Source organism: Macaca fascicularis, chromosome 19 (genome assembly GCF_037993035.2).
Source record: "Macaca fascicularis isolate 582-1 chromosome 19, T2T-MFA8v1.1".
NCBI lineage: Eukaryota > Metazoa > Chordata > Mammalia > Primates > Cercopithecidae > Macaca > Macaca fascicularis.
The window spans coordinates 3,983,086-4,002,581 of record NC_088393.1 but is presented as its reverse complement, the minus strand read 5'-3'; the positions used below and the strand labels follow the sequence as shown (position 1 = coordinate 4,002,581).

The 19,496-nt window shown below is 53.4% G+C and overlaps 1 protein-coding gene across 31 annotated transcripts in view; it reads right to left on the bottom strand.

The window, feature by feature from the left end:
* Nucleotides 1-1,931: 1,931 nt before the first annotated feature.
* The window catches only part of CELF5 (CUGBP Elav-like family member 5), a 76,109-nt gene continuing 58,544 nt past the window's right edge, over nt 1,932-19,496 (bottom strand). For 8 of the 31 annotated variants that reach the window (XM_045378647.3, XM_074025311.1, XM_074025323.1 and 5 more), the window contains 7 exons: nt 18,600-18,746; nt 17,660-17,801; nt 17,430-17,576; nt 14,635-14,697; nt 13,588-13,671; nt 8,169-8,271; nt 1,932-5,668 (listed from right to left, as the gene is read on the bottom strand). In XM_045378647.3, the coding sequence (XP_045234582.1) occupies nt 5,653-5,668; nt 8,169-8,271; nt 13,588-13,671; nt 14,635-14,697; nt 17,430-17,576; nt 17,660-17,801; nt 18,600-18,746 (702 nt within the window). In that variant the 3' untranslated portion in view covers nt 1,932-5,652. Of the gene's footprint in view, nt 5,669-8,168; nt 8,313-13,587; nt 13,672-14,634; nt 14,698-17,429; nt 17,577-17,659; nt 17,802-18,599; nt 18,747-19,496 lie in introns of all 31 variants that reach the window. The other 23 variants (XM_045378642.3, XM_045378645.3, XM_074025318.1 and 20 more) reach the window with 6 other exon arrangements.

Here is a 19,496-nt window from a genome sequence, read left to right as displayed (position 1 = left end):
TTTTTTTTTTGAGACGGAGTCTCGCTCTGTCACCCAGGCTGGAGTGCAGTGGCCGGATCTCAGCTCACTGCAAGCTCCGCCTCCCGGGTTCACGCCATTCTCCGGCCTCAGCCTCCCAAGTAGCTGGGACTACAGGCGCCCGCCACCTCGCCCGGCTAGTTTTTTTGTATTTAATAGGGACGGGGTTTCACCGTGTTTGCCAGGATGGTCTCGATCTCCTGACCTCGTGATCCGCCCGTCTCGGCCTCCCAAAGTGCTGGGATTACAGACTTGAGCCACCGCGCCCGGCCAAGTGTACACTTTTAAATGGGTAAAATGGCAAATGCTGGCTGGGCACAGTGGCTCAAGCCTGTAACCCCAGCACTTTGGGAGGCCAAGGTGGGTGGATCACTTGAGGCCAGGAGTTCAAGACCAGCCTAGCCAACACGGTAACACCCCATGTCTACTAAAAATACAAAAAGTAGCCAGGCATGGTGGTGCACGCCTGTAATCCCAGCTACTTGGGAGGCTGATGTAGAAGAATCGCTTAAACCCAGGAGGTGGAAGTTGCAGTGAGCCGAGATAGCACCACTGCACTCCAGGCCGGGCAACAGAGTGAGACCCTGTTTAAACAAAACAAAACAAAACAATAAATAAAATGGTAAATTCTGTTATGTGAACTTTACCTGCATTTTTTCCAAAATTGTAGAGTTTATTCTATAGTACCTCTCTCCCCCACTGGACTGTCTCCATGAGGACAGGGACCAGAGTGATCTTAGTTAAACAACTGCTGGCTCACATCTGTAATTCCAGTGCTTTGGGAGGTAGAGGCCAGAAGATCGCTTGAGCCCAGGAGTTCGAGACCAGCTTGGGCACCATAGTGAGACTCCATCTCCACAAAAAAATATAGAATTTAGCCGGCCGTGGTGGTGCGCACCTGTAGTCCCAGCTACTCGGGAGGCTGAGACAGGAGAATTGCTTGAGCCCAGGAGGTTGAGGCTGCAGTGAGCCGAGATCGCACCACTGCACTCCAGCCTGGGCGACAGAGCGAGACTCCATCTCAAAACAAAAACAAAAACAAAACTGTAATATGATCAACAAATACATCCGGCTTCAGCAGACAGATCCGATACCAGATCATTAGAGCTGGTAGCTCTCTTTTTTTTTTCTTTTTTTGAGACAGAGTCTCACTCTGTCACCCAGGCTGGAGTGCAGGGGCGTGGTATCAGTTCACTGCAACCTCTGACTCCTGGGTTCAAGTGATTCTCATACCTCACCCTCCCGAGTAGCTGGGATTACAGGTGTGTGCCACCAGGCCTGGCTAATTCTTTTGTTATTATTGTTTTTTTTTTTTGTATTTTTAGTAGAGGTGGGGTTTCACCATGTTGGCCAGGCTGGTCTCGAACTCTCAACCTCAGGTGATCCACCTGCCTCGGCCTCCCAAAGTGCTAGGGTTACAGGTTTGTGGTTTTTTTGGTTTTTTTTTTGAGACTGAGTCTGGCTCTGTCGCCCAGGCTGGAGTGCAGTGGCCGGATCTCAGCTCACTGCAAGCTCCGCCTCCCGGGTTCCCGCCATTCTCCTGCCTCAGCCTCCGGAGTAGCTGGGACCACAGGCGCCCACCACCTCGCCTGGCTAGTTTTTTTTGTATTTTTTAGTAGAGACGGGGTTTCACCGTGTTAGCCAGGATGGTCTCGATCTCCTGACCTTGTGATCCGCCCGTCTCAGCCTCCCAAAGTGCTGGGATTACAGGCTTGAGCCACCGCGCCCGGCGGGTTACAGGTTTGAGCTACCACGCCCGGCCCCTGGTATCTATAGTTGGTATCTCCGAATATCCCCTCCTTCAACCCCTCACCCTAAACCTGAATTTCTCCCCAGTCCAGGCGCTGGATGGGGCCAGATACTCCTGGTCTGTGTGGATGAGAGAGAGAGGAAAGAAAGCGGAGAGTCAGCCCTTTAGCAAGTAAAACTTTTATTAAATAAATTTTTAGTTTTTTTTTTTTTTTTTTTCTTTTCAGACCAAAGAGAGGCGTTTTGGACATTAAGACGCTTGGCTGCTTCTCACCTGAAACACGCAACAGGAACACCGACCTCTCCAGCCACGGGAAATCTTCTTTGACACAAAACTCAAACCAAGTCAACCCAAAGTTCCAAGTTCTTTGCTTTCTTTTCTGTGTGTGTGTATTGGTTTGTCCTAAAAGTCAGTTTGCAAGTTGAAACTTCATGAAATTACTTGTAGCAGAAATAAAGTACATCGTACAAATCACGCAGGTCTGCGATGTGGAGTATAAAAATGGTATTTACAGCCAGTAAACATGGACCAGAAAGACACGTACAACTGCACACCAGCACGCACTCCCAAGCAGGCCCTCGGGGGCTCGGCGGGCGCCGCGGACACGGGTGGGGCCCCCTCGAGGCCGATTGGCACACACTTGCACACGGGGACACACGGAACACAAGCACGCTAGAGGAGAGTCTCGAACAATTATCAAACTCTGGAATATCGAAACAAGTTGGTTCAGAAGATTTTTTTTTTCTTTTCTATTTTTTTCTTTTTTTTTTTGTTTTTTTGTTTTTTTGCTGTGTGGTTCCCCCCACCCCACCGCCCCCCCTCCGGGTCAGTCAACACATTTTGGTAGAAAGAAAAGGAAATGCTTGCTTTTTTTTTTTTTTTTTTTCTTTTTAAATGTTTTTTTCTTTTGAGCTTGTTAAGATATCTGGCGCCTCATTTGGTAAGAGGCCTTGCTGGATGTCCGAACGAACTTGATTCTGTGCTTTGACGTGGGTGTTGCGGATTGGGTAGCTGTACAGAGGCACCCCACAAAAACCCCCCACCCCACCCCACTCCCAACGAGGAAACAAAAATCCACTGTGGTTTGATTCTTTCCCCCCATCTTTTTCTTCTCTTTTCTTCTTTGTACCTGCTCAGAAAGACCGGAAAAAAAGAAAAAAAAATCTCTGTAGAGGTATGAAGGTCATTATCAAGTTCATCTCCAGTTAAAGGGGTGCTTGGCCAGTCCAGGTAGGGTCTTCCGCTACGCTTGGCAATCCTGGTTACAAGACCTTAAATTCGAGGCTGGTGATTCGAAGGCAGGGACGATGGCTGCCTGGCCTTGGGAGGGGGTGGTGAGGGGCGGGGGGGGCTCCCCCCAGCCCTGTCCGCCCCGCCTCCGACAGAAAGCTAAGGGCTACTGGTCGCATGAGTAAGGCTATGACTCGGGCAGGGGAGCAGAGAAGGGCTGAGGCAGGCCAGAGCGTCTCTGTTGTACCTATATCCATCCGGGAGGGCAGGGCTCTGGGACAAAGGGGCGAGGTGGGGTCTGGAGGCCGCAGCTGGGACCAGGGACACTGAAGCTGGCAGAGCCCAATGGCCCTGGAGAATCGGTGGTGGGGGGTGCCAAAAGTCCTGGAGGTATATTGTGTTGGCGGGTTCCTGGTGGGATGTGCCAGCCGGGAGGTGGTGGGGGAGGGCGGTGGGGCACCTGGTACGTGTTGCCCGGGGGCCTGCCAACCTCAGCCCTTCCTGTGTCCCCGCTGAGTGACCGGCCCAGGGTCACTCTACTCGGATGGAAGGAAGTCGGAAAAGTTTGGTCCCATGATCCGTACTCAAAAAATATATATACTGTCTATAGATCTATATATATATGCATATATATATATAGGAAAAGGTGTGATTTAGTTTGGGGAAAGTCACCAAGTTTTGTGGGGAAGAAGCGAGGGCGTTTCCCAAAGCAGGGGGCGTGTGAACACTTCTGTGCCCGATTCAGGAGCCTCCCCCCTGCCCCAGGACAGACCCCCAAAGGCCCCTCCCCACTCCAGGTGGCCTCCAGTAGAGGGGCGGGGCAAGGGGAGAAGAGGGGAGGAAAGGGCTGGTGTCCAAAGAACGGTTGGAATTTATGGGAAAGTCCTGGGTCGGTTGAAAGTAGAAAACCCTCCTGGGATGGGAAGGCCCCTCACCTGGGGGAGAAGGGACGGGCGTTAGGGAGTGACAACGGGGCCACCCAGGTGGACACCACCTCCCCACCCTAGTCCACCCAGCCAGGCTGGGATCTAGGAACCCAAGGGCTCCCATCGTTTCCAAAAGAACAGATCCCACAAAGGCCAGAGTTCAGAGGCCAACAAACCCAGCTTTCAAAGAAGTCAATGTCACCATCGCAAAGCCCGTTTCCTCCTCCTCTGGCAGCTGGGGACAGATATTTCTGTTTATTTTCTGTCTCTCCTTCCCCACCCCCCGCCATCTAAGGTCCATGAAGAGGGTTTCTCCGCTGTCCCCCGGCCCCCGTTTCTGTTCATTCACAGCTGCGTCCCCGAACACCGGGACAGTGCCTAGCACATAATAGATGCTCAGTTAAAAAAAAAAAGAAAGTGCACACTGAGAGTTAAAAGTGAAGGGATCACAGAGAGTGGCTTTGGATTTTGCTTCCGGTTGGCAGTTCCCGAAGGTGCGTTCTGTGCAGTTAAATACTCCCAAATCTGTGTGTGCCGACCCGGGAGAATGTGAAAAGGCCAGACAGCTTCTAACTGAGCACCTACTCTGTGCCAGGCCCTAGGCAAGGCTCTTTGATGACGACGGCGAGGGTGATTTAAAAAAAAAAAAAATCCCAACAAATCATCCAGAACTCTTTAGGTGATGGGTTCTGGGCTCGGCTGCGAAAAGATGCCCTGCTCCGTTCCCTAGGTGGACCGTTTCCGCCGCCTCTGGGAAGATGACTTTCTTGAGCCCATTTTACAGATGAGGCTCATCAAGGTTTGAGACCCACGGTCAAGTTTCCACAGTGGCCTCAGAAGGTTTACTATTCATCTCCCCCCACAAAAAAAATGTTGAGAAAGTGGTTTGCCCTGATGGCAACATACACTCTGGGTTTTGTTTTGCTTGTTTTCTTGCATGATGGTGGGTGGGGCACGAATCCCACTTTTCCATCAACTCATTGGGTAGGAATGACACCCAGTGAGGGGCTGCTTGTCCCAGGGGAACTCGTGGAAATGGAGCGGAGACACTGGAAGCTGTCAATGCCGACTGGACCAGGCCCTGAGCACTGTTCCCACCTTCCACGCTCCAGCCCTGGTTCCGAGTTGGGGTCCAACCTTAGGGTTTGGGGTCTGGGGTGGGCACTTAACATTTTTGTCTGGTGTTGGGTTTTTCAGCAGGGAAAACAGAGTCATAGGACAGGACAGAAGCCCCCTCCCCACCACACCCCCACCGCCAGAGCAAACCTGGCCTCTCAGGTGAACTTCTATTCATCCCTCAAAGCCTTCTCCGGGAGGGATTCCCTAGCCGACCTGGCTGGGCCCTGGCTCACCTCAGTCCCTACCCCACTCCCACCCTCTGCTCCAGCCCCGACCACAGGAGGTTTGGGGGTGTCTGCATCCAGCTCTGTCCCCGCTAACCCAACCCGGAGGTTTCTTGTAGCCTCTCAAAGCATCACCCCACCTGGGGAGGGTTTGGAGCATGAAGTGGGCCGCGGGAGGGGGTTTCAGACAAGACGGGGGGCTGGGGCGGGGGTGGGGCCGCCTGGCGGCTCACCTGGGCCATGCCCACAGCCTCAGGGCGGCTGTGGGCGCGGTCAGTAGGGGTGTCCCGGGTCTTTGGGCCGCTTCAGCTGGACTTTGAGCCTCTTCATGCCGATCTGGAAGCCGTTCATGGCCTGGATGGCTGCCTGGGCGCTGGCCGGGTTATCAAAGCTCACGAAGCCTGCAGAAACCAGGGTGGACCTCCATGGTTGGCACTGCGGGTGTCCTCGGCTTGTTCCTATGCTGTGGCCCTGGCTTCCTGGCTCACGGGGTCCTGAGCAGGCACGCATGCACAGGCCAGGGGGTATGTGGCGGAGGACACACAGCGGCCCTGGCTTTGTTCTGACATCTCTGGACTTGTATACCTCTGAGGACGGGGCACTCACTCCTTATCTTAGGGTCTGCTGTGCTGAGACTTCCCAGCTGGTATAGGGGTCTGGTGGGGCTTCTGAGGGTCCTGGAGGGCCACCTTCTCCCCACCTTCCCTCAGGAGGATGCCTGCCTCCTTCCAAGCCCTCTGTCTAGCCAGGATCTGTGTCTCCAGCTGATTCTGTATGTCTGCGTCCTTGTCCCTCTCTTTTTTTTTGTGGGGTGGAGAGGGGACAGGGTCTCACTCTGTCACCCGGGCTGGAATGCAGGGGCACAATCTCAGCTCACTTCAGCCTTGACCTCCTGGGCTCAAGAGATCCTCCTGCCTCAGCCTCCTGAGTAGCTGGGACCACAGGCCCATACCACCACGCCCGGCTGTCTCTGATTTTCTCTCTCTCTGTCTATCTGTCTTGAGTCTTTTCTTCCTCTCCCTCTCCTTCTGGATCATCTCTGTCTGTCTCTTTCTCCCCATCTCTGTCAGTGTCTCTGCTCCAGTCTCCGTCCAGAGGCCATCAGAAATACTCCACCCCATGACCAGGCATGGTGGTTCACGCCTGTAATCCCAGCACCTTGGGAGGCCAAGACAGGCAGATCACCTGAGGTCAGGAGTTTGAGACCAGCCTCACCAACATGGTGAAACCCCATCTCTACTAAAAATACAAAAATTAGCCGGCCATGGTAGTGTCCACCTGTAATCCCAGCTACTCAGGAGGTTGAGGCAGGAGAATCGCTTGAGCCTGGGAGACGGAGGATGCAGTGAGCCGAGATCGCGCCGCTGCACTCCAGCCTGGTGACGGAGGGAGACTCCGTTTCAAAAACAAACAAGCAAGCAAAAACAAAGAAGCAAACCAAAAAAATCAGTTCTTTTTCACCCTGACCACACTTCAAGTGTGTAGTAGCCACGTGGGGCTGGTGGCTGTGGTATCAGACAGCTCCCACATCGAACATTTCCATCATGGGAGAATGATGTACCAGGCAGCAAAAAAGCCCCTGAGCTGTCTGAAAGGAAGGGGTTTTTGTCAGCCTCATGCTGTGCTGGGCTGGAAAGTGCCTGACCTACGGTACGTGCTCAACACACGTTCGTTCTGTTGTTTTGGGGTTTTTGTTGTTGTTGTTTGTTTGGAGACAGTCTCGCTCTGTCGCCCCGGCTGAAGTGCAGTGGCGCGATCTCTGCTCACTGCAACCTCCACCTCCCGGGTTCATGCCATTCTCCTGCCTCAGCCTCCTGAATAGCTGGGACTACAGGCGCCCGCCATTGCGCTCGGCTAATTTTCTCGTGGTTTTAGTAGAGACGGGGTTTCACCGTGTTAGCCAGGATGGTCTCGATCTCCTGACCTTGTGATCCACCCACCTCAGCCTCCCAAAGTGCTGCGATTACAGGTGTGAGCCACCACACCCGGCCGTTTTTGTTTTTTATATGAGACAGGGTCTTGCTCTGTCGTCTGGGCTGGAGTGCAGTGGTGTGATCATGGCTCACTGCAGCCTCGACCTCACGGACTCAAGGGATGGTCCCACCTCCATCTCCTGAGTAGCTGAGACTACAAGTGTGCACCATCATGCCTGGCTAATTTATTTTTTTAATTGCATTTTTTTTAGAGATGGGGTCTTGCTATGTTGCCCAGGCTGGTCTTGATATCCTGGGTTCAAGCGATCCTTGCACCTCAGCCTCCTGAGTAGCTGGGACTACAGGTACATGCCACTAAGCTCAGCTAATTAAAAACATTTTCTTTTCTTTCTTTTTTTTTTTTTTTTTTTTTTGAGACGGAGTCTCACTCTGTTGCCCAGGCTGGAGTGCAGTGGCCGGATCTCAGCTCACTGCAAGCTCCGCCTCCCGGGTTCACACCATTCTCCTGCCTCAGCCTCCCGAGTAGCTGGGACTACAGACGCCCGCCACCTCGCCCGGCTAGTTTTTTGTATTTTTTAGTAGAGATGGGGTTTCACTGTGTTAGCCAGGATGGTCTCGATCTCCTGACCTCGTGATCCGCCCGTCTCGGCCTCCCAAAGTGCTGGGATTACAGGCTTGAGCCACCGCGCCCAGCCAAAAACATTTTCTTTTGTAAACACAGGGTCTCATTATGTTGCCCAGGCTGGTCTTGAACTCCTGGACTCAAGCAATCCGCCCACCTCAGCCTGTCAAACTGCTGGGATCACAGGCGTGATCCACTGTGCCAGGCCACATGCTGGTTCTGATTGTGAATGTGACTGTTACAGCACGGCCCCGTCCAGAGGCTGACCCAAACCCTCCCATTCCCTGTCCCGGGGCAGGCGAGGGAGGTGGACGGGGAGGGGCGGCGTCTTCGGAGGCCACTTACCGAAACACTTGCTCTGGTTGGTAGCTCGATCCATAAACACCTTGGAGGAAATGATATTGCCGAAGGGTAGGAACATCTGCGTCAGCTCCGTGTCTCCAAACTCCTGGGGGAGGTGGTAGATAAACAGGTTACAGCCCTCGGGACCTGCAGGTGGGGGAGAGAAAGACATAAAGCCCCCAAGGAGAGGAGGCGAACCCCCCCGGGGGAGGGGCACAGGTCTGGAGCCCGCATCTGGCTTCTCCAGCTGTCCGGAGAGGGGTGCCCCAGACACCCAGAAAGAAGGGGCCTGGATATGGGCTGGGGAGGGAGACAGGACACACCCACCCCTTGACTGCATCGTAGGATCTCACACTGGGCTAGTCCGCACCAAAATGATCCTCAGACTCCAGGTAACTGACAAGACCCAAGGGATCCCTTACTCCCCAAAGCCCACATCAGACCTCAATCTCTGATCCCAGATACCCGAAAACCCCCAGAAGTACACCCTCCAGAAAATCCCTCCCTAAACTTCAAACTCTGGATCATCTACAAAAGTCAGATGAGCTGGGTGTGAAGAATAAGGAAACTTGGTAATATCTTTGCAATAATAATAATAATAAGACTGGCCGGGCGCGGTGGCTCAAGCCTGTAATCCCAGCACTTTGGGAGGCCGAGACGGGCGGATCACGAGGTCAGGAGATCGAGACCATCCTGGCGAACACGGTGAAACCCCGTCTCTACTAAAAAAATACAAAAAACTAGCCGGGCGAGGTGGCGGGCGCCTGTAGTCCCAGCTACACAGGAGGCTGAGGCAGGAGAATGGCGTGAACCCGGGAGGCGGAGCTTGCAGTGAGCTGAGATCCGGCCACTGCGCTCCAGCCCCGGCGACAGAGCGAGACTCCGTCTCAAAAAAAAAAAAAATAATAATAATAATAAGACTCCAAAATAAAACTCATTTGTAAAAGTCTGGTGTTCAGACACCATGCCTCGCTAAATATTTTTTATTTTTTGTTTTTGAGATGGAGCCTCGCTCTGTTGCCCAGGCTGGAGTGCAGTGGTGTGATCTCAGCTCACTGCAACCTCCACCTCCTGGGTTCAAGCAATTCTCCTGCCTCAGCCTCCCAAGCAGCTGGGACTACAGGTGCACACCACCATGCCCGGATAATTTTTGTATTCTTAGTAGAGACGGGGTTTCACCATGTTGGTCAGGTTGGTCTCGAACTCCTGACCTCAAGTGATCGGCCCGCCTCAGCCTCCCAAGGTGCTGGGATTGCAGGCGTGAGCCACTGCACCCAGCCTGGCTATTTTTTGTATAGGTTTCGCTATGTTGCCCAGGCTGGTCTGGAACTCAAGCAATCTTCCTTCCTCAGACTCCCAAGGTGCTGGGATTATAGGGGTGAGTCACTGCGCCTAGCCAAAAGAATTTTTTTTTTTTTTTTTTTTTTTTTTTTTGAGACGGAGTCTCGCTCTGTCGCCCAGGCCGGAGTGTAGTGGCCGGATCTCAGCTCACTGCAAGCTCTGCCTCCCGGATTCATGCCATTCTCCTGCCTCAGCCTCCTGAGTAGCTGGGACTACAGGCGCCCACCACCTCGCCCGGCTAGTTTTTTGTATTTTTTAGTAGAGATGGGGTTTCACTGTGTTAGCCAGGATGGTCTCGATCTCCTGACCTCGTGATCCGCCCGTCTCAGCCTCCCAAAGTGCTGGGATTACAGGCGTGAGCCACCGCGCCCGGACAGAATTTTTTTTTTTTAATTTCCCTTTCTCAAGCCCCAGCTAGGGATAACTCCCCAGACCTTGGATAATTTTCAAAACTTAGATGATGCAGAAACAAAATCAGGCGAAATAAAAAGAAAATTCTCTGGTCCCCAGTCCCAGATATCCTAAAACCACAGATAATTAAACTACAACACAATATACCCACCATAAATAATTCTTTTTTTTTTTTTTTTTTTGAGACAGAGTCTCGCTCTATCACCCAGGCTGGAGTGCAGTGGCGCCATCATAGCTCACTGCAGCCTGTAACTCCTATGTTCAAGTAACCCTCCCACTTTGGCCTCCCAAGTAGCTGGAACCACAGGCACGCACCACCATGCCTGGCTAACTTTTTAATTTTTTGTAGAGATGGGGTCTCACTATGTTGTCCAGGCTGGTCTTGAACTCCTGGCCTCAAGCGATCCTTCTGCCTTGCCCCACCAAAGTGCTGGGATTACAGGTGTCAGCCACTGCACCCAGCCAATGCTTGTCTTTTTTCTGTTTGTTTTGTTTTGCTTGTTTTGAGATGGAGTTTTGCTCTTGTTGCCCAGGCTGGAGTGCAATGAATGGTGTGATCTCAGCTCACTGCAACCTCCACCTCCTGGGTTCAAACAATTCTCCTGCCTCAGACTCCGAGTAGCTGGGATTACAGGCATGGGTCACCACGCCTGGCTAATTTTTGTATTTTTAGTAGAGACGGGGTTTCGCCATATTGTCCAGGCTGGTCTCGAACTCCCAACCTCAGGCGATCTGTCCGCCTCAGCCTCCCAAAGTGCTGGGATTACAGGCGTCAGCCACTGCACACAGCCAATGCTTGTTTTTGAAACGCAAGTTTGTTCCGATGTGACTGAACAATTTTGAGCATAACCTGAATTTTGCATTTGTTCATGCACTGTTTCATCCTAACCAAAACTGTCGGCGACCACTGAAAACCGCATCCGGCTGCGCTGACCTTCAGAAGAAAATACACACCGCACGCCACACACCCTCCGACAGCTCCGCCAGTGTGCTGTGCGCTGCGCCTTCCCCATCCGGGGTCATGTTATCTGTCTGATTTCAGACAACTCTCCTTCCACTGTTTTACAGTCACTCACATGCAACAACCCTTTCAATCCCGTTTCCATGCGCATAGTCTAGGTTTTCTCCAAGCTCAAGCACGGTATTTATCTCATGCATTTCTTTTTTTTTTTTTTTTTTTTTTTTGAGACGGAGTCTCGCTCTGTCACCCAGGCTGGAGTGCAGTGGCGTGGTCTCTGCTCACTGCAAGCTCCGCCTCCCAGGTTCATACCATTCTCCTGCCTCAGCCTCCCGAGTAGCTGGGACTACAGGCACCCGCCACCACGCCTGGCTAATTTTTTTTGTATTTTTAGTAGAGACAGGGGTTTCACCATGTTAGCCACGATGGTCTCGATCTCCTGACCTCGTGATCCGCCCGCCTAGGCCTCCCAAAGTGCTGGGATTACAGGCGTGAGCCACCGCGCCCAGCCAGTCTCATTCATTTCTAAACCACATAACATGTAGAAAACAGTGCTACCATTTCTATGAGGTTCCCATCTTTCTTTTCTCTTAACATGTCACTGATAAAGGTTTTTGATTTTTGTTGTTGTTGTTTTGAGACAGAGTCTCCCTCTGTTGTCCAGGCTGGAGTGCAGTGGTGTGATCTTGGCTCACTGCAGCCTTGACCTCCTGGGCTCAAGTGACTCTCCTGCCTTGGCCTCCCAAAGTGTTGAATTATAGGCGTGAGCCACCGCACCTAGCCAGCTTTCTCATTTTTATTTTTAAATTTTATTTATTTATTTATTTATTTAAGACGGAGTTTCGCTCTGTTGCCCAGGTTGGAGTGCAGTGGTGCAATCTTGGCTCACTGCAACCTCTGCCTCCTGGTTCAAGCGATTCTCCTGCCTCAGTTTCCCGAGTAGCTGAGATTACAGATGCATGCCACCATGCTTGGCTAATTTTTGTATTTTTAGTAGAGATGGGTTTCACCATGTTGGCCAGCCAGGCTGGTCTCAAACTCTTGACCTCAGGTGATCCGCCCACCTCGGCCTCCCAAAGTGCTAGGGTTACAGGTGTGAGCCACCGCACCTGACCATATTTTTTTAATTTTAATTTTTATTATTATTATTTTATTATTTTTTTTGAGACAGTCTTGCTCTGTCACCCAGGCTGGAGTGAAGTGGCACGATCTTGACTCACTGCAAACTCTGCCTCCCGGATTCAAGTGATCTTGTGCTTTAGTTTCCCCAGTAGTTGGGATTACAGGTGCACACCACCACGCTTGGCTAATTTTTTGAATTTTTAGTGGAGATAGGGTTTCGGCATGTTGGCCAGGATGGTCTCAAACTCCTAAGCTCAGGCAATTCACCTGCCTCAGCCACCCAAAATGCTAGAATTACAAGCGTGAGTTACCTCGATTGGCCTACTGTTTTAAAACTTCATTTAAACAGTCTTTTGTATCTGGCTTCTTTCACTCAATATTCTACCTGTGAAGTTATTCCATGTCATTATAAGGATTGGCTACTTATCCCTTTTCACTGCTGTATAGTGTTCCATGGTGCGGCTCCATCCTAATTTATTTATCCATTTACTTGCTGAAGAACACTTGGGTTGTTACCAGCTTGGGTTTTGTTTTGCTTTTTTTTTTTTTTTTTTTTTTTTTTTTTTTTTTTTTGAGATGGAGTCTTGCTCTGTTGCCCAGGCTGGAGTGCAGTGGTGCAATCTCAGCTCACTGCAAACTCCACCTCCTGGTTCGAACCATTCTCTTGCCTCAGCCTCCCGAGTAGCTGGGACCACAGGCACCTGCCACCACGCCCAGCTAATTGTTTCTATTTTTTAGTAGAAATGGGGTTTCCCCAGGCTAGCCAGAATGGTCTTGATATCCCGACCTTGTGATCCACCTGCCTTGGCCTCCCGAAGTGCTGGGACTACAGGCCCAAGCCACCACGCCCGGCCATTGTTGTTTTTTGTTTTGTTTTGTTTTTTGAGATGGAGTCTTGCTCTCTCACCCAGACTGGAGTCCAGTGGGGAGATAGTAGCTCACTGCAGCCTTGACCGCCTGGGCTCAGTGATCCTTCTGCCCCAGCCTCCTGAGTAGCTGGGACTATAGGTGCACACCACTACACCTGGCCAATTTTTTATTTTTTTGTAGACATGGGTTCTTGCTAAGCTAGGATGGTCTTGGACTCCTGGGCTCAAGTGATCCTCCCACCTTGGCCCCCAAGACGCTATGTAATTACAGGCGGGAGCTACCGCACATGGCAAGAACTATACGGATTTGAACCCTGACTGTCACTCCAGAATCGAATCCCTCCCTCCTTCGACAGCCTGGGCTTTACTGGGGAGGCCTCATTACCTGAGATACCTCATCGTGCCATGCCCCAGCCTCAAAAAGGGTTTCCTTTCCAAAACATCCAGAGAATCACTCTTGGTTCTGGAGAGGGCTGGTAGGAAGTCACTGCTATTCCTATGGGGTCGGGGCGAGCATGGTTCTCTTTTCGGAGGAGGAAAGAGAGAGGGAGATTCCCAGGGGTCAGCGGCTGCAACGGGACTCAACTCTAGCCTGTCCAGCCCCCAGGCCGCACTCTCAGCCCCGCGGGTCCCAGAGGCCCGGGCCAGGCACGGAGCCTGCAGGTGGACGGGGCGGGCAGAGGGCGGGGCTGGCGCCCAGGGGAGGTCGCGGCCGCCTCACCTTCTCGCTGCTGCTGCTGCAGGAGGGGCGGCGGCTGGGGGACGCTGTGCGCGATGGGCGTGATGGCCGCGGTGGGGTACATGGCTGCGGAGACCGGAGCGAGACACAGGGCGAGGAGGGGCGTGAGGCCACGTGGGCGGCCTGGGCGGCTGGGCGGGGAGGGGGCAGGGCCACAAGAGAGGGTGGGGCCAAGGCAGGAGTGGGTGTGATCATGGCCTTTGTGGGGAGGGTTTGGGGGCGGGGCCAGGTCAGAGGGCGGGGCCAAGAACACAGATGAAATGGGGTGGGGCTATTGTCTGAAAGGCGGGGCCATGGTGGAGGGCAGGGCCATTACCGAGACGCGGCGGGGTGGGGGTGGACCCCATGGCATGAGGGGAGGGGCACAGGGGTTGGGCCACAGCAGAGGGCGGGGCCAAGGCTACAGGACAGTCCAGAGAGGGTGGGACCATTGCTTGAAGCGGGCGAGCCACAGTGGAGGTCAAGGCCAAGACCGGGATGAAGGGCATGAGTGGGGCGGGGCCATGACTTAATGGAGGGCTATGTGGGCAGGACCATGAATTGAGAGGCGGGGCCGCAGCAGTGGGCGGGGTCACAGCCAGGCCTTAGGAAGCAGAGCCAGAGGTAGGGGCGGGGCTTTAGCAGAGAGGCGTGGTCAGAGTAAAGACAGGACGTGAGGGGCGGGGCTAGGAGCTGCAGAAGGGAGGATAAGGGGCAGGGCCGAGAGCTGGGGTTGGGTCAGAAGCAGAGAAGTGGTCAAGAGGAACCCCCTCTCCCCAACACAGCATGAGATGGTGAGGCCATGGGTAAGCGCTGTCCTTAAAGGACAAGGGAAGGTCCTGTTTGTGGGTATAGGTGGTGGTGGGGTGAGACCAGTAACAGGGCCAGGGGTTGAATACAGGACAAGGGTGGGCCCTGAGGGGCGGGGCCAGACGTAGGAGGCGTGGCTAGGCACAGAAGAACGACAAGTCCGGGGCGGGCCCTGGGGGCGGGGCCCTAGGCGGGGGCGGGGCCAGGGCCCACCGAGCGGGCACGCGGGCTGCCTCCTACCTGTGTACTGCTGGACTCCGGAGAAGGCAGGATGCAGTGTCTCGGCCACAGTCGGGCTCTGAGCTGCGGGCAGACAGATGGGCTGAGTAGGGCGGGGGCAGCAGAAGTCTTCCATCCACCCCCGATCCTTAGGAGCCGGAAGGACAGCAACAAACACCCCGCCCAGCTTCACCTCAGTGCTAAACCCTCTGTAGGACCAGGAAGCTGAGGCCAAGGAAGATGAAGCCACTTGCACAGGGCCACTCAGAGAGCAAATGGCAGAAGCTGAACTGGAATCTGGGTTTCTCGGACTCCAGAGAGAGTTCACCATCGCCCCCATCTCCCTCTCCCCGTCCCGACCCCTTTGCCTCCCAAGAGGACCCTTCAACTCCTCTCTACTCCCTGGATTCTCCAGGACTTCAGCCTCCACCTCAGATCACCACCTGCCCCCATCCCCCGCCCCGTCTCCCTCTCCACATGAGTCTGCTCACCAGACACCCTTGGCTCCCCCATCCAGCTGTAGCCTTCCTGCTACCGCTAGGGAAAGGGGTAAGGGGAGGGAAGAGGTTGTCCAGGCATCAACCAAAGTTGATGATTCTGGGGAAAAATTCAACCGAAAAATTCAACCAAAAAATTCTGCTCGAATGGACAGTGTGCTAGAGGGCAGGGGATAGTGGAGGTGACTGTGACTCCAAAGGCGTAGCAGGAAGGAGTTCACTTCGCGGGCAAGAAGCAGTTCTGTATCTTCATTGTGGGAGATACACAAGTCTGTATCTGTGACAAAATGGCAATTAACCACCCCTGCACACACACACATACACGAGCACAGAGTGCATGCAAAAAGTCGTGAAATCAGCTGGGTGCGGTGGCTCAGGCTTGTGATCCCAACACTTTGGGAGGCCGAGGCAGGAGGATCGCTTGAGCCCAGGAGTTTGAGACTAGCCTGGGCAACATAGCAAGACCCTCATTTCTAAAAAAAAAAAAAAAAAAATAAAGGCCAGGCACCGTGTCTCACGGCTGTAATCCCAGCACTTTGGGAGGCCGAGGCAGGCAGATCATGAGGTCAGGAGATCGAGACCATCCTGGCTAACATGGTGAAACCCGTCTCCACTAAAAATACAAAAAATTAGCCGGGCATGGTGGCGGGCACCTGTAGTCCCAGCTACGCGGGAGGCTGAGGCAGGAGAATGGCGTGAACCCGGGAGGCGGAGCTTGCAGTGAGCGGAGATCAGCCCACTACACTCCAGCCTGGGCGACAGAGCAAGACTCCGTCTCAAAAAAAAAAAAAAATCAAAAATTAGCCAAACATAATGTTACATGCCTGTATGTAGTCCCAGTGACTTGGGAGGCTGAGGTGAGAGGTGAGAGGATCGCTTCAGCCCAGGAGTTTGAGAGTTCAAGGCTGCAGTGAGCTTTGATCACACCACTGCACTCCAGCCTGGGTGACAGTGTGAGACTCTGTTGCTAAATAAATAAATGGTGAATTTGAATATGGTCTGGATTTGAATTAATTGTATGGCGCCAGCGTTAGTTTCCTGGATTTGACAGTGTCCTGTGATTAGATAAGCTGTTGGCATCAGGGAAGCTGTGTGAAGGGTACCTGGGACTGCACTGTGGTATTTTGGCAACTCCCTGTGAACCTCCAATCATTTCAAAATAAAATGTTAAGGCCAGTCGCAGTGGCTCACACCTGTAATCCCAGCACTTTGGGAGGCCAAGGTGGGTGGATTGCTTGAGCCCAGGAATTTGAGACCTGCCGGGGCAACATAGCAAGATCCAGTCGGTACAAAAATTTAAAAATTAGCCGAGTGTGATGGTGCATGTTTGTAGTCCCAGCTACAAGGAAGGCTGAGGTGGGAGGGTTGCTTAAGTCTCGGAGATGGAGGCTGCAGTGAGCTGTGATGACGCCACTGCACTCCAGCCTGAATGACATAGTGAGACACTGTCTTTAAAACTAAATAAATAAAAATAATTAAAAAATAAAAAGTTAGAAACAAATTCTCCTACATGGTGGAAAGACAGATAACTTACTTCACATCAATTAGATGTTGGAAGATGTCTGCCCTAAAATTGTATGTGTAGCATAGAGAAAGGAAGGACCTGTGCCTCATGAAAGCAGGTGCAGCCCAAATAAGTGGGTCATTCATTCTGCATTGAATGAATAAATGAATGAATCCAGGCATTGATATCTCCCCAAATAATACAGATGAATAATTAAGATGTATGGGCTGGGAGCAGTGGGTGGATCACCTGAGGTCAGGAGTTCGAGACCAGCCAGGCCAACATGGTTAAAACCCGTCTCTACTAAAAATACAAAAATTAGCCAGGTGTGGTGGCACGCGCCTATAATCCCAGCTACTTGGGAGGCTGAGGCAGGAGAATCACTTGAACCTGGGAAGCGGAGGTTACAGTCAGCCAAGATTGTGAGACCGCACTGCAGCCTGGGCGATGGAGTGAGACCCTGTGTGAAGCCTTTTGCACACGGATTAAATTGTCGATGCAACCTCATGAGGCTACTGATGTTATCCGCCCCATTTCCCAGATAAGCAAACTGAGGCTCAGGGACATAAAGAGCCCATCCAGGGTCACTGAACTGGAATTTAAGCCCAGAAACATCCAGATGCACCGTTTTAATGTGTTGCTACCCTGCCACGGCCTCCCTTCCTATGTTCACAGCTCTTAGCTGCTCAGCCAAGGCACCCTTTTTCCTGCCCTTCTGTTCCCTGGGCACTGTGACGTAGGAAACTCATACTTCTGGAAACACCATCTCTACTCCCCGCCACTCTCCTAGACCCCAGAGGACCACCCCAAGTTACCTGGGTAGGGCACAAGGCCATTGGCATAGACGGTTTCCAGGGCGGGGTGCCCACCTGGAAAGGGCACGACACCTGCAAAGCCATTGGTGATGGGAGCCACGAGGCCAGGCACGGCGGTGGTGCCCAGCAGCGGGGGTGAGTGCAGCCCTGCAGAGTGGAAGAGGGTCATGGGGAGGCCAGTCTGGCTCTGGCTCAACCCACCCATCCTTGGGCGCCTGGAGGAAGCTCACCAGAGGCAGGAGCGATGGGTGTGGCAGGCAGCCCATTGAGGCTGACGGCGCCTATCTGCTGGATGTGACAGGGTGAGAAGGCCACGCCGGGACTCAGGTAGCTGCCCGAGGTGGACAGGACTGTTGTCTGCTGTTGCATGAGCTGGGGGTGAAGAGATGTCATAGTTGGGGTGACATCTCCCCCGAGATCATGGCTTATGAGTGGAGGCTTGGTCCCCCAGTTACTAGTGAGGAGGTCAGGCTGGGTATCTTGGCTCAGGCTGAGATCAGAATTGGAGCTCAACCTGGGATCAAGGCTCAGCCTGGGAGCAGGGATCAGTTAGGAAGTGAGGGTCGGGCTGAGATCAGGGCTCAATCTAGTCAGGAGTTGGGGCTCAGCCTGGGATCAAGGCTCAGTCTAGGATCCGGGCTCAGTTAGGAAGTAAGGCTCAGCCTGGGACCAAGGCTCAGTCTAGGATCAAGGCTGTTAGGAAGTGAGGCTCAGACTGAGATCAAGGTTCCATCTAGGATGAGGGTTTAGTTAGAAACTGAGGCTCAGCCTGGGATCAGGGTTCAGTCAGGAGCTGGGGCTCAACTTGGGATCAGGTCTCAGCCAGGGTGGAGCTCGGTTAGGTCAGGTCTCAGTTTGGGGTCGGTCTGGATTTGGAGGTTCAGCCAGAATTGGGCCTAATTTAGATGTGGGGCATAGCCAGGTTCTGGGGCTCGGTCTAAGACTGGGTGTTAATGTGAGATTAGGGCTCAGTCTTCCGGATTCAGGAGCTCGGTTTGAGTTTAGTCTCAATTTGGAGTTGGGGTTCAGCCAGGCCAGGAGAGGACCCTGAGTCAGGGAGATGGAGGGAGAGGCGGAAGACGGGCCAAGAGGCAGGAGCCCCCGACAGAGAGTAGACGGAGATGGAGAGAGACGGAGCCGGACCCCCAAAGCCGCCCCTGGATCACTCACAGCCTGGGCGTAGGCACTGTAGGGGCTGAAGGGCAGTGTGAGGGACGGCGTCAGGATGCCCAGCTGGCCCACCATCTGCTGCATGCGTCTGAGCGTCCGCTCCTTGTCCGTGTCGGCGAACTTGACCACCAGGCTGGAGGAGGCTCCCTGCAGGGGCAACGGCGAGCAGGGAGGGAAACGGGCTGGGAGGTAGCCAGGACTCTGGGGTCCCTGGATTCACGTTAGCTCAGGCCCCCTGGGTGAGGGGCATAATGCCAGTGGCTGTCGGCCATGTCCACGGGCCCCCAGCCCCAGGAGCCAGGGCCACAGCGAGGACCGCGTGGAGATCAGCATCCTGGACCCAGCAGCATCTGCACAGGTGCAGCGCCCAGGTCTAGGGGGCTGTGATGGGGCACAGGTGGGGGCCCTGACTGTCAGCCACACGGTCAAAACAGATGGAGAATCCCGCCGCTGGAGAAGAACAGGGAGGCACAGATGGAGACACCTATAACTTCAGCTCACCTGAGAACAGGCGAGAAACCAGTTTCCGAAGGAAAACAGCGGGCTCAGGTGGACGAACCTGCCATTGTCACTCCACACCTGAAACTCCAATCTCCAGAGAGGAACAACTGGGGCACAGACGGGTGACCCTCCAACTCTCACCCACACCTGAGAACAGGTGAGACTCCAGCCACACGAGAGGAACGACGCAGGATAAGTAGATGATCCTGACTCTGTTCCCCGTTCCCCGGAGCTAGCAGGGAGTTCAAGGGAGCTCAGCCCCGGATTTTTTTTTTTTTTTTTTTTTTGAGACAGTTTCGCTCTTGTTGCCCAGGCTGGAGTGCAGTGGCGCAATCTCTGCTCACTGCAACCTCCGCCTCCCAGGTTCAAGTGATTCTCCTGCCTCAGCCTCTCGAG